The sequence below is a fragment of the Aspergillus alliaceus genome, assembly GCF_009176365.1.
Source record: "Aspergillus alliaceus strain CBS 536.65 unplaced genomic scaffold BDW43scaffold_31, whole genome shotgun sequence".
In the NCBI taxonomy this organism is placed as follows: domain Eukaryota; kingdom Fungi; phylum Ascomycota; class Eurotiomycetes; order Eurotiales; family Aspergillaceae; genus Aspergillus; species Aspergillus alliaceus.
This window is the reverse complement of record NW_022474714.1, coordinates 175556-190167: the sequence shown is the minus strand read 5'-3', so window position 1 is coordinate 190167 and position 14612 is coordinate 175556. Positions and strand designations below refer to the sequence as shown.

General features: G+C 47.7%; 7 protein-coding genes across 7 annotated transcripts; 3 read left to right on the top strand and 4 right to left on the bottom strand.

Annotated features, from left to right (window-relative positions):
- Positions 1–100: 100 nt before the first annotated feature.
- BDW43DRAFT_312563 (ferric reductase family protein) lies at positions 101–2270 on the bottom strand (the record flags this gene model as incomplete). Its single annotated transcript, XM_032047392.1, has 2 exons — positions 101–2048; positions 2107–2270. 2 exons carry the CDS (start codon positions 2268–2270, stop codon positions 101–103), a joined length of 2112 nt encoding a protein of 703 aa, XP_031898777.1.
- A 532-nt stretch (positions 2271–2802) lies between these two features.
- Positions 2803–4093, top strand: BDW43DRAFT_281108 (copper transporter family protein). The gene is made up of 2 exons (XM_032042466.1): positions 2803–3604; positions 3658–4093. The coding sequence occupies exons 1-2, from the start codon at positions 3147–3149 to the stop codon at positions 3770–3772; spliced, it is 573 nt and encodes a 190-aa protein (XP_031898776.1). The 5' UTR covers positions 2803–3146; the 3' UTR covers positions 3773–4093.
- A 279-nt stretch (positions 4094–4372) lies between these two features.
- On the top strand, positions 4373–5531 carry BDW43DRAFT_281107 (putative GPI anchored protein). Its single transcript, XM_032042465.1, has 2 exons — positions 4373–4989; positions 5060–5531. Exons 1-2 carry the CDS (start codon positions 4573–4575, stop codon positions 5333–5335), a joined length of 693 nt encoding a protein of 230 aa, XP_031898775.1. The 5' UTR covers positions 4373–4572; the 3' UTR covers positions 5336–5531.
- Positions 5532–5717: 186 nt separating this feature from the next.
- Positions 5718–7352, top strand: BDW43DRAFT_281105 (uncharacterized protein). Its single transcript, XM_032042464.1, has 2 exons — positions 5718–5765; positions 5818–7352. Exons 1-2 carry the CDS (start codon positions 5739–5741, stop codon positions 7174–7176), a joined length of 1386 nt encoding a protein of 461 aa, XP_031898774.1. The 5' UTR covers positions 5718–5738; the 3' UTR covers positions 7177–7352.
- Positions 7353–7728: 376 nt separating this feature from the next.
- On the bottom strand, positions 7729–8656 carry BDW43DRAFT_312559 (beta-ketoacyl reductase; the record flags this gene model as incomplete). The annotated part of the gene is made up of 3 exons (XM_032047391.1): positions 7729–7992; positions 8042–8493; positions 8584–8656. 3 exons carry the CDS (start codon positions 8654–8656, stop codon positions 7729–7731), a joined length of 789 nt encoding a protein of 262 aa, XP_031898773.1.
- A 599-nt stretch (positions 8657–9255) lies between these two features.
- BDW43DRAFT_312558 (uncharacterized protein) lies at positions 9256–9836 on the bottom strand (the record flags this gene model as incomplete). Its single annotated transcript, XM_032047390.1, has 4 exons — positions 9256–9438; positions 9494–9568; positions 9625–9702; positions 9771–9836. 4 exons carry the CDS (start codon positions 9834–9836, stop codon positions 9256–9258), a joined length of 402 nt encoding a protein of 133 aa, XP_031898772.1.
- Positions 9837–9932: 96 nt separating this feature from the next.
- On the bottom strand, positions 9933–10175 carry BDW43DRAFT_312557 (uncharacterized protein; the record flags this gene model as incomplete). The annotated part of the gene is made up of 2 exons (XM_032047389.1): positions 9933–9977; positions 10032–10175. The coding sequence occupies 2 exons, from the start codon at positions 10173–10175 to the stop codon at positions 9933–9935; spliced, it is 189 nt and encodes a 62-aa protein (XP_031898771.1).
- Between the last annotated feature and the right edge of the window lie 4437 nt (positions 10176–14612).

The following is a 14612-nucleotide window of genomic DNA, read 5'->3' as shown; positions in this document are numbered from 1 at the left end:
GTGGCAGAGTAGAACAACAGTGAATTATGTCCATTTCGTCAGAGGAGGTAGGTATATACAATCGTAAAGCATACATGAGATCCTTGAAGAACGCAGATATTTACCATCCGAATTTCTCCACGTGTAAATATATACCCTGCGCCCCCGTTCCTTTATGGACGGCTCGTTCATCACTCAAATACACCACACTCCGGCGTACATCATCTGAAAGCCCCTGTGGTCCACAGGCTACGACCGCGCTTTCGCCTTCGGCTTTTTCTAAGATTTTCCGAATGATGGTCCGCGGTTGTGGGCGACCAGAGAGCATGGGCAGCTCGCGGGGCTTAGCTGATGCTGCTTTAACAGTTGGCTTTTCTGGCTCTGGATCTGGAGCCTGAGAGGTAGGGGCATGGCCAGAGCAGGAGCATTTGTGCTCGGTAATGCTGTCCTTGTCTTCATCTTCAATAGCAGTGGTGCAGCAGCATCCACCACCCGGGAGGCAGCCGTCCTTTGGCGGGAAGCTTGCTGACGAGGTTTTGTAAATGGAGTGGATTGAGACGTCGTCTTTCTTGCCGTGCTTCTCGTCGGTGGTATCTGCAGGTTCAATTGGGTTTGTAATTTGGCGGGCACTGACAATCGTGGTTTCAGGCTGGGCCTGCGAACAGAGAGTATGGCTTGGTTGTGGCTGTGGTTCTAGCTTGTCGTCACATGTAACATATATGCTCATTTCGACCTCTCGGACCAAGTCCGGTTGAGCACGCCGGCATTCTTCTACGTCAGTTAGCACGGACTGTAATTGTGTCTCGAACCAGCTGAGTTGAGCGCGCGACTTGATCACCCAGACAAAGCGGATGCGCTTAGTTGGAGTGAGACGGGTGGGCTCAGACGATCCTAGACATTCCATCTTCCATTGGGACACAATATCCCGCAGACAGGGGATAATAAACGTCACACCCATGCCCCCGGCAAGTAACACTACGCTGTCGAATTGACGGAGCGTTCTTATCCTTCCGTATGGCCCATCAATGAACACGGCGCGGGTCGGTTTCATGGGGGCGGTGTCTTCGGAGCCTAGAACATGGTGATGTTTGGATGCATAGCGGAAGAATCGCCTGGTGCCTCCTTTCTCAGCGCGCACAAGGAACTCCATCTTGTTGTCCTCAGGGATAGAGGCGATGGTGAAAGGATGACTTTGCAAGGGCACTATCGAATGACATGTTAGGAAAACATGCTGGCCAGGTTCCCATCGGACGCCTGGGTTGTCGATTGTAATGCGGGTGATATTCCCGGGCAAGGGGGTGAAAGATGCTCGGTTGGCCCAAAGAGCGTGCTTGGTGGAACGGTGAAAGATGGACAAATTTGCGTATGTTGCCCATGCGTATCGAGCGACGCGGTCAAAAACGAGCAACCCGATAGGAATCCACACCCATACCTTCACTTCTTCCGCGGCGTGCAACCAAACTGCAGCAATGAACCCTGTAAACGTCACTAAGTGCTGAAGAACGAAAAATTCGTAACTCAGTCGTCGTATGGGCGCCATGGAAGTTAGGACGATGAAGGTCAGGATGCACCATGCGGCGAATCCTCGTTGCGACAAGGGGTCATTTTTCAGTTGATACGTGATATAGTCATAGCGTCCCCAGCTTCGGAACCAAAAGCCCATATGAATAGTGGCTGTCAGCCAGAGAGTCCGTGAAATCCAGCGGTGGAACCAGTTTAATCTCTCATAACTCATGCCAACTAGGAGCCCAATGATATTCTGTCTTCCCGCCAGCAGGAAGATCAAAGGCATCTGGGCGATAGCTACGAATCCGGTGCGATAGCCGACATCTTCCCATTTCCATTGATCTGTCGTGTCTAACTTGTAGAAGCAGAAGACTAGGACCACGATTAAATTGGCCAGAATGATAGATATCGGACCCAGCGGGGCAAAGTGAAAAGTGCGGCCGCCTAATGACCATGGAGGCAACGTAGCGTAGCTTGCTTCTCGAACAATTGCCGTCAGAGTCGCACATGTGTTGAAGAATAGTGATTTGGGCTTTGCTGGGGTGAGAGTAGAGTCCCGTAGCCTGGACTTGGTGGTAAGCTTTACCGGATTTGTTGAAAGACAGGAGGGTCTTTACTGACCTTTGGAAAGCGAGCAAATGATTGAAGACATTGACTGCTGTCCCAGCAGCTATGGCGCTCCCCACCACTGCCCAGTACATCTTCTGGAGATAGAAGAGGCCTGGCACACCATCACCCATGGACATGTGGCCCATGGGACCCATGTCCATCCCACCCATTGACATAACGGAGTTGTGCGTGCTGTTTGTATGTGGTCTTCAGTTGTAAGAGTAAATAGGTGACTTTGGAATAATAGTAATGTATTTAATTAGTAGTATTATTGCGGGGTATCATGACATCCTCAATCTCGCACGTGGCAGTAAAGTAGCCGATTGAGTTGTACGCAGCCTACATACGGATCTAATCCATCTGCGTAGATTGAAAGGCCGGGAATTTTTCGGTGAAAATCAATCGGTAGTTATGTTCAACGAAGAGCGAAGGAAAAAGGCAGATAATAGGAGAGAGAGGAGGGAGAGGTTTTGGGCCAAGTAGAAGAGACCGGAAAGATTCAAATTGCTTATCGGATAGAATTTGATCACGTCTCCAGAGAGTTAAGTAATTATTAACGCGTGTTGTCTAATGATTTGATTTAATTCCCTATGAAATTGATATGATCTAAATTTTTTTCCCTTTCTTTTCCAAGGAGAATTCGAAGACTAATAATCTGCTCATAGATGTTTGCGGATGGAGCCTTAATTTCCGGGCGGTGATTGGCCTGGGGCTCCTAAAATGTGCTCACGTCTCCACCCTTGTGCCCGCTGGTGTGACACTTGGCTCTGGACCGCATTCAAGCTGATGGGTTTGTCTCAACTTTTAATAAATAAAGATCCAACGCCGTCACTTACCATCATGTCGTCTCTCCGCTACGCTGGGTCTCCATTTTCACTCTTTTTATCCTTCCCTTCCTCCCTCCACACTCCCGACATCATTCCTTGACAAGAATGACAACAACGATTGCGCGAACCCATTGAGAAAAGTTTAAGTCGTGAACTTTTGATACGGAGGGGTACACTTATCGCAAGCCGAACAGTCAACTGGATAATCACCTCCAAGCCGTCACCATGGATATGAGCAGCATGGATCACTCGTCACACTCTTCCTCTTCCTCCTCATCATCCATGTCGATGACAATGGTCTTCTTTAATGCACACAATACGCCCTTATTCTCAACGCAATGGACACCCGCATCCAGTGGCGCGTACGCTGGCACTTGCATCTTCCTGATTGTCTTGTCGATTATTAGCCGACTCCTGGTTGCGTTCAAGGCTGCCATGGAGCAGCACTGGTTGGATGCTCATCTCAATCGGCGCTACGTGACTGTCGCAGGCAAGTCCACAGAGGCTGGACGTATCGATGCCGACCCGGATGCAAAAGTGGCTTCCCTCGTATCGGCACAAGGGGTAGAAGAATCAGTTAAGGTTGTGCGTCGGGTCACACACGATCCCCTGCCGTGGAGATTCAGCGTCGATCTGCCGCGTGCATTTCTTTTTCTCCTGATCACTGGCGTGTCCTATCTACTGTATGTGTTGACTTGTGGCTTTATCTCAGATCTTGTACTGACCTATTTTACAGCATGTTGGCTGTCATGACTATGAATGTTGGCTACTTCTGCTCTGTATTGGGTGGCGCCTTTCTAGGTGAACTGGCCGTGGGGCGGTATATCCAATGGAATGAGCATGGCCACTGATGGCATATTCATTATTGTAGGGAGGTTTCCCTATGCTTTCTGAGGTTGGGAATTTGGACATTCGTATGTCATGACGGGTTTGGAGTTAAAAGGGAGCATTGCATACATTTAGCGTGGGATTTAAGGCATTTCGATTACCTGTTCATGATACCTCTGTCAGTTGTTATTATCATGTGTCCTTTTCGAACAAGTTCTTCCTAAGTGGTGCGTCCTTTATCGCCCGTAACACTCGATATACCCTTCTCCATGGAATTTCCATTATTATCAAGATTTATGATTATTAGAAGAAGTAGTACCTGAGATCATATGCAGCCAATTGACTTTAACCGGGGTTGGAGGGGAAGTGGCGGTGCCTCAGGCATTGGAATGCCACTGGATTTGATTTTATTGGGCCAGCTTGCCGACGTGGAGGACTCCACCCCGAAAAGCTGCAAAGCTTGAGAAGATATGAGCACATTTCTTAACCCTTTTCGTCTTAGTGTCTTAAATCCTACATTCAGCTTCAGTCTGGACTGGATTCAAAGGAGCCTCCCCATATCTCGTCTATGATGTTTACATAGTGTGGAACTTACACCCGACACTTTAATATCGAGTAAAAATTTCAATCGATAATACTTCTAATATTTATGGGGAAAAATGCCGAAGTTACCGGCCCAGGTCCGCGGCTCCTGGCTATGGCTACCGCGCATACTACCTATATAGTACCATGAATTCTCCTATATTCCCTTGATACTCTTTTCTCTCACTCTATATACCTCTAAGCCATTCTTGTTTCTCCTCGTTCCACTCCCATAGTGACCATGAAGCTCTCAATCCTCTCCTTGGCGTCTCTTGCGCCCCTGGTTTCCGCCCACTTCAAGTTGAACTACCCTACCAGCCGTGGTTCCAGTGAGGACAAGATGAACCAGTTTCCCTGTGGTGGGATGTCCCAATCCTCGGAGCGCACCAAGATTTCCCTTTCTGGGGGTGACTTCCCTGTCGCCTTGACAATGGGCCATGCTCAGACAGCCGTGGAAGTACTTCTCGCTCTTGGGAACGACCCTGGCACCAATTATAACATCACTCTCCACCCGACTTTCCGAGTGGAGGGCTTGGGATCTTTCTGCCTTCCTAATGTCACTTTCGAGGAGTCCGTGGTCGGCGTAAAATTGACGGAAGGGATGAACGCAACGCTGCAGGTGCAGAGTAACGGTGACCCGAGCGGTGGTCTCTACGCGGTATGTGCTACCTGTTTCGTTCTAATAAACTGCGATTACTATGATATACGAGATTGACGCTTTATTCTAGTGCGCTGACATTCAATTCACGAACACGGACTACTCCGAACCTTCTTCTTGCTCGAATAATACCGGTGTTAAGGCGACCTCATTCCCCGAGGATGCAGCAAAGCGCAATGCCAACGAGTCTACTGCTGATGGCAAAGCACAAAGCGGATCGTCTACTTCTTCGTCCTCAACTACTTCCTCCGGTAGCGCTACTTCTACTGCTGGTGCGGTCGCTCTGGAAACCGCCGCTTGGGGAATGTTGGGTGCCGCTGTTGTCGGTGGAATTGCTATGCTGTAAACCCTGTCCTAGGTGGGCCTTTCCCAAAATTTGGGTGAAAAAAAATGAGCCGGTGGCTCTTTTCCTTTCTCTTCCTTCTTTATCCTCTCTATATAAGGAAGAAAAGAGCTTTATGGTCATGAGTGATGATTCTGTTGTCCTGTGATAAGTTTATTGTATATAATTTATTTCTTTACATCCTGCAGCTAGCCACAAACCGAACAGGCTGGGCTTTGTCCAAGATAAAACAAAAATATAATTCAATTGGCGGCAAGATCTCGTATTTTGGCTTCACACACGAGATACTATATTAGGGCAATGCTTACGTCACGTGCATCAATATGTTGTATTAATCTGTGTATCGCTTAGGCTTCCATGATCCGCAGTTCCTTCACGCATTGAGTATTGATACAACATATTTTCTATGGATCAACTGCTAAAGCTCCGGCCGGTCAGTAAATGCCCAGCAGGTAGCAAAAAGCTCCCAAATTGACACCCAGCAGGTCGGTCGCCTCGAGCGATGCTCCACTGCTCGCCATCATCTAAAGTTCTACCACAACGTAGCAGTAGCAGCCACTTACACACTTCCCAGAACATTTACCCTCCCAATCAAAGCCTATGTCTTCAAGGCCTGCGAAATACTCATTGGGCAGCACCCAATTCTCACAGCTGTTCCCATCGGCGAGGAGACGAAGGAACCCTACTTCGTGCGTCTTCCGAATATCGACCTGAGCCAATCAGTTTCCTTCCAGGAACGTAAGCACGGCTTCCCAGGTGCAGATGACCAGGACGAAGAGCTAGACGCGCTGCTGAACATCGAGCACAACATCGGCTTTGAGCTCCCGCTGCCGTTCTGGAGACTCGTCGTTTTAACCGATGATGCCGATGATATCGAAAGTCGGCTTACTGTCGTCTTCGTATTCCACCATGCTATCTCCGACGGCACATCAGGGAAGGTCTTCCACAAGTCATTTCTCCAGGCTTTGCAATCCCTGTCATCATTGACCGCCGACGACGTCAAGGAGGTGGTTCCCTCTCCTAACTCACCACTTCTTCCACCCGGGGAGGCCATCCACCCCCAGCCAGTGTCCATCTCGTACCTGGCGACTCAATGGTTTAAAGCCAAGGTCTACGACCCCCGGGACCCGGGTTTATGGACCGGCTCGGAGATCAAAGTCCCGTTGGAGACTAAGGCGAAGCACTTCGTCCTCCCGCAGCACATCTCCTCAACGCTCAGAGAACGCAGTCGTGAGCACAAGTCCACTATCACAACCGCTCTGCAAGTCCTCATCGCTCGCGCTCTCTTCACCCACCTCCCCGAAACTTTCACAAAGGTCGCGTGTACCAGCGCGATCTCTACCCGTCGCTTCCTCCCACCCCCCATCACGGACGATACAATGGGCGTCTGGGTACAAGAGTACATCGAAGGCTTCGCCCGAAACGACCTCAGTGACACCGCCTCCTTCCCCTGGTCAGAGGCCGTCCGGTCCCGGGCCACACTCGCAAAAGAACTTGGAAAGGAAGGCAGAGACGCTTCTGTCAACCTTCTTAGGTACGTAGATGACTACCATAAGGACCTTTATCTGTCGAAGGTAGGTCATCACCGAGGGACTACCTTCGAGGTGTCGAATATCGGGGCTTTCCCTGCGGGTAAGGCTGCAGAGGGGATGGCACGGATCGGACGTGTTGTTTTCTCCCAGAGCGCGTCGGTTACGGGGAATGCGTTCGAGGTCTCGGTTGCTTCTGGGGGTGATGGGTGTTTGGTGTTGACGTTTACGTGGCAGGTGGGTGTTGTGGAGGACTTGTTTATTTTGAATGTGATGGAGTCGGTTCGGCAGGAGATGTATGACCTTTGCGTGTGATTGGTTGTTGGGTTGCTTTTCTTTGCTCTCTTGCTGTATGTTTGGTTTGCATGGTTGTGGTTCTAGAGTATAGACTTTATATAATAATAATAGAGCAATAGATGTATTTTGCAGCCTGGATTGACATGTTTTTGTTCAAAGCGAATTCTGCGCTGGATCTTTAAGCTGCTGTCTCGGGTTCGAGAGGTGAAGAATTCCAGTTCAACGATTACGGGGAAAAAGACAGACATGGAAGATAACTACAAAATAATGGCTTAGTAGAACACTGGTCTTTCCAGGAGTTTTATCTGGTCAATTAGATCGAACACAGTTACGATTGCAAGAAGACTTTTATTTGATCCTTTTTTTTTTTCCCTTTCGCTTTTCTTTCGTATTAAAAGATACAAATTGTCAATCAGCTCGTATTAGACATTGAGTGTTGGAGGAGCTCTCTGGCTTCCTTCGGTAAACTTCAACATGTTCAAACAAAGTTCATCAACAGCAATAGACGAATACATGGAAAACAAAGATCAAGATTTCTCAGACTTTGCTCCATCGACGACTTTATGGGTATCATTTTTCGCACAGACCGTACGACGAACCAGTGACTCCAATGCCCAGCTCCAATGACATCCAATTGCGGAGTTCTACGGCATTCAGAGAGTCCAAGCCATAGGTAGATAAGGCCTTAAGCGGGTTGAGAGGGTTTTCGAGCCGCATGATCTTGTGAAGCTTTTCGTTGGGAATCTCTAGCATATGGACTATTAAGACGGATAAACTGGCGTCAGGGTTGCTGGCGGAGAACTCCCTGAGCCCTTCGAAATAACTGCTTCCTTTCTTGAATTGTCATTATCGCTGTCTTTGTTGATAAGCAAGAGAAGGTGACTATCTCTTTGCAAGTCTGAGTTGGCTGGCTGCGGGATCTGAAGGTGAGCAGTTGGGAAACGGTCTGTGGGTTCATAGCGGAAGTCTGCTGAAGGGTAGAAGCCTCGAGAATTTCCCCAAGTCTTCTCTCATTAATTTTCATCCGCTGGTTCCAGCCGAAATGATGCTCCATGCGCCCTTGCCGTACTATGTAGCCTACCCCGGCGACAGCTCCCAGGTCGATCGAATTGGCGGCCAGTCCGAGAGATTGACGGTATCGTGCGAAAGAATCCATGAAGACGTTCGCCGCAGCATAATTACCCTGACCACGCTGACCAATAACTCCAGACATGCTGGAAACTATGGTGAAGAAACCAAATGTCAGACCCAGCTCCATGGCCACATTATGAAGGTTCCATGTGCCGGTGACTTTGCTGGCAAGTGTGGTATGGAAGTCATCGACGCTCATTAATTCTTACGGTTTGTCCTAGTAGAGAGTTCCTTAGTTAGCACTGATATTATAAAGGAAGAGATAGGGAGTCTGTGATTTTTTTTCTGACATACCTGGAGGACCATGGGGCCTTGAATGATATGCCTCGAATGGCTGGTATTGTCGACGTGAACGCTCGTTGGACATCTGCGGGAGACGTGACGTCCCCAACGAATTCCTTGACAATGCATCCAAGACTGTGGCAATTTTCTATGACATCCTGGGACCGGCTATCTTTGAAACCCAGGCGAGACAAGACGGCAAGCTTCTTTGCTAGTGTAAATTGCCAGTCTTCCGCAAAGCCCTCTCAGGCCTCCAACATTTAGCTATGAAGCGGTAGAATCTAGGGTTAGCACGGGGCGTGTGAGGCTGAACAGAGACCGGCCCCGGTGCATGAGCCTCATTTTTGATAATGAACTTACCCATATGTTGTCCGCTCCGAACGAAGGCAAATGCACCTTGGATATAACTTGGGTAGAATGTCTTAATAGGATAGATAGGAGTAATGTGACTATCATTGACCAAGCGGAACATGTATGCGAGTACACTACAGTTGACAATTAAGATTAAACGAGCTAGCCGTAATCATGCATACCTCTGTATCAACCCATCTGGGACATGGATGTGGGACATATCGACGGCCCTAAACGAACAGTTCCGATCGAAGGATCCATTGGGAGAAAAGATCGGTCGGCAATGTCCCTCTTTCCAAGCTCAACCATAGTTCTGCCATCTGCGCGAAGACGTCAAGATGTATTAAGCAGGTCTTTAATGATGGTATTGATAATCAAATCAGTGCCCCGCCTACCAGTTTGTTTCCTTATTTGGTCGGCAAATTGGGGGTTCGTGGAGGAGAAAACATGATCTCTCAGAAGACCACAGCGACTGCAAATGTGGCCCTTCTCGTTTGTGCCAACGGTAATGTAGATCTTCGATATTTGGTTAGAAAATTATATATATGATCAGAAGGAGCACGCCGCTCACCTCTGCGCCCACATGTTGAGCAATTTGTATACACGCCTGGTCTAAGCCACCGGCCGCTGAGTGAATCAGCACAGACTATAGTGATGGGTTATTTAAGGTGCCAGTTTGTACTATATAGGTATCGTAGTTACCTGTCCACGCTGAAGGTTCGCAATATTAATCAACGCGTAAACCGCTGTAGTGCAGACCACAGGAATGGTAGCAGCACCCTAGAAGTGAGAATGTCGATTAGCAAGTATGCCTCTGGCGGAGGCAGTATTGGATGGGATGCGCATACAAGAAAAGACATTGATGATGGAAGACGATACACCCGTTCAGTGGGCGCTCTGACTTTGTTCGCCATAGAGCCCTTCTGGAGGACGACAACACGGTCTCTAGCCTAATAGTTACCCCCACGGTTACCAGCCCGGCGTACGATGCCTGCACATTCATGACCAAGTCAGTGTGAATCTTCAGGAACAATTTCCATAGCACAGGCCACATCCTTGATAATATTAGCATGTTAACAGGTTACGCTGTGGATATTGGCTTGACCTACGTTGAAGCTCAAGCCCATTGCCATGACCTCAGCCTCGACTTCGTGATCATCAAGGAATGCAGGGTCTTTAGATCCTTCGCCCCATGTAACACCATCGAAGGAGCCTAGTTTCTGTGCTTGTAGAGAGACACATTCTATCCGCATGATGTAAAGAGTGTCGAGGCTGACGCCTGGCTAAGGGTTTATTATGGGCCTCATTGAGTGGATCAATCCTCGGTGATGTTGGAAAGTCAGAGACTTAGTCCCCTCCGTCTGATTTTCCGTGGCGTTGGCGAGTAGCGGAGATGAGGCCTCATCCCTCGCTGGGGCGAGCCGTCCATTACACAGATCGGAGAAAGGAGGTAAGCGCTCCACAACATCATACCTGGTGGATGTTAGATATTCAACAAGCTTTGGAGAAAGAAGATGATCCGATCTGAACTGGGTTATGCTGATGCACCTGGACTCCTCTTACTGCGCAGTTAGTTCTTCAACAAGACATAGGTACATCGAGAGGGCACTGTGGGATTGTATTTTAATTGGTGACTGGAACCTAGCCTTGCCGATGAGATTTTTATGCGGCCATTGTCTACCGATTTTTCTGCGTTGATGACCACGCCTGAATCCGAAGACTCACCCTCACTCGAAGGATATATGTGCTGATTGATAAATAGAACGAAATTACCTGGGCTTGCAAGTTGGTGTGCTTGCTTGGAAATGGAGTCTAGATGTGCATCGGGATTATCATGAGCAAATTTGATAACGATGAGGCCAAACTCTTCGACGCTTAGATTTGCTATACCTTTGCTACTCAAGGTATTTGTCTTTGAAAGCGTATCTTCTTCGGCAACTTAGAGGCGACAATCTGTGCTTGGCCTTTTTATCAAAAGTTGTCAACCACAGGCTGGACGCATCTCCTGGGCCTACGTTGACTTCCAACGCCCGATTTGGAGCTTTTTTGTGGGCGAGTAGCCGTATCACTCCATGCGAACTATGCCTATCTCCTAGTACATATAGGGCGAAAACCTCGGGCAACGTGATATCGGGCAACCAGAGAGATGCTGCGTATGCTTGGGCCACATCGCCCATGTTTTCTGTATCGTAAGTTTGGCATCGAAAGCCTTGAACATCAAGAAGCATGGATCCAGTCACCGTGGCATAAATGGAGTAATTTGCGACGTAGTTCTGTGGATCATCTGGTTGGCCTTTTCCGGAGTAAGAGGCCCAGACCTTCCATAGAACAGTCAGTTGTAGGGTTGATGATTAGGGAATCGATACCTGCAGAAAGAAGCATTGATATTGATAAGTTATCCCTATCTCCAGTCCGCATAGGTGGTGATGTAGTTTGAAGACACCCATCGAGGACGGCGGGGTGTATCGGGTATTATGACTGGGTATGTTGGGAAGATGGCTCAGCAAGCGACAGTGCACAGCAGGCACTACGCATCCCTAAGAGGCATTCGACACTGTCGATTTTCTGAAAGGCCGGTCCATGATTTAGCCCACACCTGGCCAGACTTTGACTCCAGAGGCCGCCCACGACTGCGTGCTTCAGAGGCTCGAATCAAGCGGGAACTCTCCTATCCCTAGTTAGTCTAAGATAAGTAGGGCTGGGTTCGATATGGGAGCTTTACCTTGGGATATAGAAGTGTCTATCCTAACAAAGTTGGTACAACGGCCACCAGGTTCCTGGTGACTGATAGAGAAGATTCGAAAGCGACGCCAACTGCTATCTTTGGCAGAAGGTGAGTCAAGTTCAATGGCAGTTTTCACTTCCATGCCTTCTCGTAACACAAGGGCTTTGAGGAATTCCACATTGCGGAATCTGTATTGATATTGATTAGCAATACAACCATACCAAGGAGACTTCTGCCACTGGTTGCTTGGGTAAATTGCCATAAAGCCTCTGTTGCCATAGCGATGTGTCCTGAAGCAGGAAAACAACATCTGACCCCGTAATGTAATCTCGAAGCCAATCTATGTCGACTAGTCGGAGTGTCTTCTTCCAACACGGTGCGTGCTAAGGAGTTCCCAATACTTTAGTTCCTAGAAGATTATGAAGTGGAAACGTGCGGAACTTCCAGTCTTTGCTAGCATCACACTCTGTCAATACTTCACGGCATGGCTCCATTGATAATTTGGCAGGTCTACAATGACAGAACCTTTCGGCCCCACCGGCCTTCCTATTAACTTCTTCCATCTGGACAGTATACCTGATAAGGTACAACTTCCCAGCAAGGTGGTATATCGACTCGGATGCAGCACTTCCTCTTTTGAGGGCAGAATAGTACTGTATAGGAGCGCCATCGTCTCGACAGCTATCCCATATCTGAAAGTAAACGTTTTAACGGTATGCACACAGCTGTGGACTTTTATATATGTGTAGTCACGTTGTAAATCATTTGCGGGGTTTACATTATAAAAATAAAAACAAAGTGTTATTTCACTTCTTCTCAGGAATGAACCGCCTTGAATAAAACCCATTGAATGAATTTCTAAGTTAGGGAACTAAGTTCTGTTTTGTTTTTTATTAACCTTTGCCTTCGTCCTGTAAAGGGACTCAGCTGAATCAATAGTTGATTAGGTAGTCTATCACCAAGAGACTAAGCTAAAGAGAGGAAAAGAAAAGAAAACATGAAGCTATTGTGTTGTGTTGCCCTTATAGACAAATGGTCACGTGACTATCATTCATTCACTGATTGCCTAAACCTCTATCCGTGACACGTCCAACGTCTGCGTTGTGATCTCAGGGGAAAGAAGGGCGGAATGATGCTGTATCAGCTACACATACGTAGCCTACTAAGGATCGGATGCCATTTCGATGGATACTCAATTCTATGGACGACTCTATCGACTATCTCAACCGCTTCTCCTCTCCTTACTACTAATGGGTCAAGCCTTTCAGGAGTTGGAGTTCGGTGATCGGGCCAAGCCACGAGGATCACGTGGTCTCGTATAGAATCATATCAGCCTGCAATCACAAAAGCATGAGTACGTAAAAAAAATATATTATTAGTGAGGCTTCTTGTTTATGCGGATCAATAGTGTATCTTAATCTACGCCTTATATGGAATATCACAAAAATTCCTAGAGAGGAAGAGAGGACATATTGAATATGTAGATGGGAATCGAAGCTTTACAGTGCATTACGATGCACGATTTTTACGTCGTTGATCTAAATCTAAAATCAGGAAAAAGCAGACTAATAGTGAATAGAATTTAGTATGATGGAGTAGGGAGTAGAAAGACAGCTCTTCAGTGTGTTAGAAATGATCAGTGCTACTTATATACGGTAGACCACGGCTAAGGGTTCGAATATCATGAAAGTAAAAGCGCGCCAAAAGCGTAAACACCAAGTAGACCAGTAGAACTGCAGAGAGAAGACGGAACTAGCATTAAAGAACCTTGATTAGAGTTGGAGGAGAGACTCGAGCCAATGGAAAGCAAGATCTAAAAGAACAAATCACGCATAGAGAGTAAGCCAAATTGGGTAAGACGGACAACCAACAGCGTAGGAAATGTAAAGGCTAAATGGGCGAATAGTAGCAGAAATCGACGAGAAAGAGCAGCAGCAAATAGAAGATTAAAGAAAGTGGACCGAGCTGTAAACCGGAACGCAAGGATGTAGCGAATATTTAGTGTATTTGAACACCAAATCGGAAGACCATCCTTAAGAGCACCAGCATTCAGGAAGCGGCGGGGCGTGAACCTGGGGATCAAGTTTTGGCGGCAAAATTTCGCGTGTGCCCCACGCGGGCACGCATGGCCGAAAGTACACCCCTTTCTCTCACTATCGTTCGTTTCAGGGCGCTAAGCCCTACCCTGGATCCCTCCTCCTGCCAAACGCAGCCTGGTTACCTCAGCGAATGGGAGGAGGGTGACGATTATGAAAAACGGCCGCCGGGATTTATTTGCTACCTAATCGCGTGGAAGATTATAATCAGCCACATAATTGAGGCCAGCTCTATAAGTTCACTAACATTGATTGGAGGCCAGTGGAAAGACAGCTTCGTAAATGGGGCAGTCTGCTTCGTTTGGGCAAACAGCCCAAGATTACTATTTAATTTAAGTATATACACGATGATGATGATCTTCAGCATCGTACCTCCAGGAAAGGTGACAAAAGAGGTGCTTCAGCCTTGCTGCCGCCGCTCTGTCGTGTGAGTGTATCCTAGTTCTGTTCTAGGTCTAAATCTAGCCCATGTGCAACATTTGCATGGCCGTTAAATGGAGCTGGATATGGTTATGACTAGTGTTGGCATGTGTCTATATAGGATTAGAGCTCTAGACTGCCTCACGGACCGTTGCCAGGAATCAACTACGACTCTAGCAGTGGGCTGGTACCCCCTGTATCTTAGGCAGATTTAGGAAACCCAATACGGCAATGGATCCTTAGCTATACACCAACTTCTCTTCACGGTCGTTACATTGATTCCTATCCCTGCACTCCGTGGGTCCCACGATTAAGCACAGTAGGGACGGTATAAGATATTCTGAGCTTATGGTTTATCTAGGTGCGTTTAACTTCTACGCACTGATAAGAGCACCCACCAAGAGCTTTGAAAATGCGTATTATAGTAATAGCAAACTATAATTAAGTTC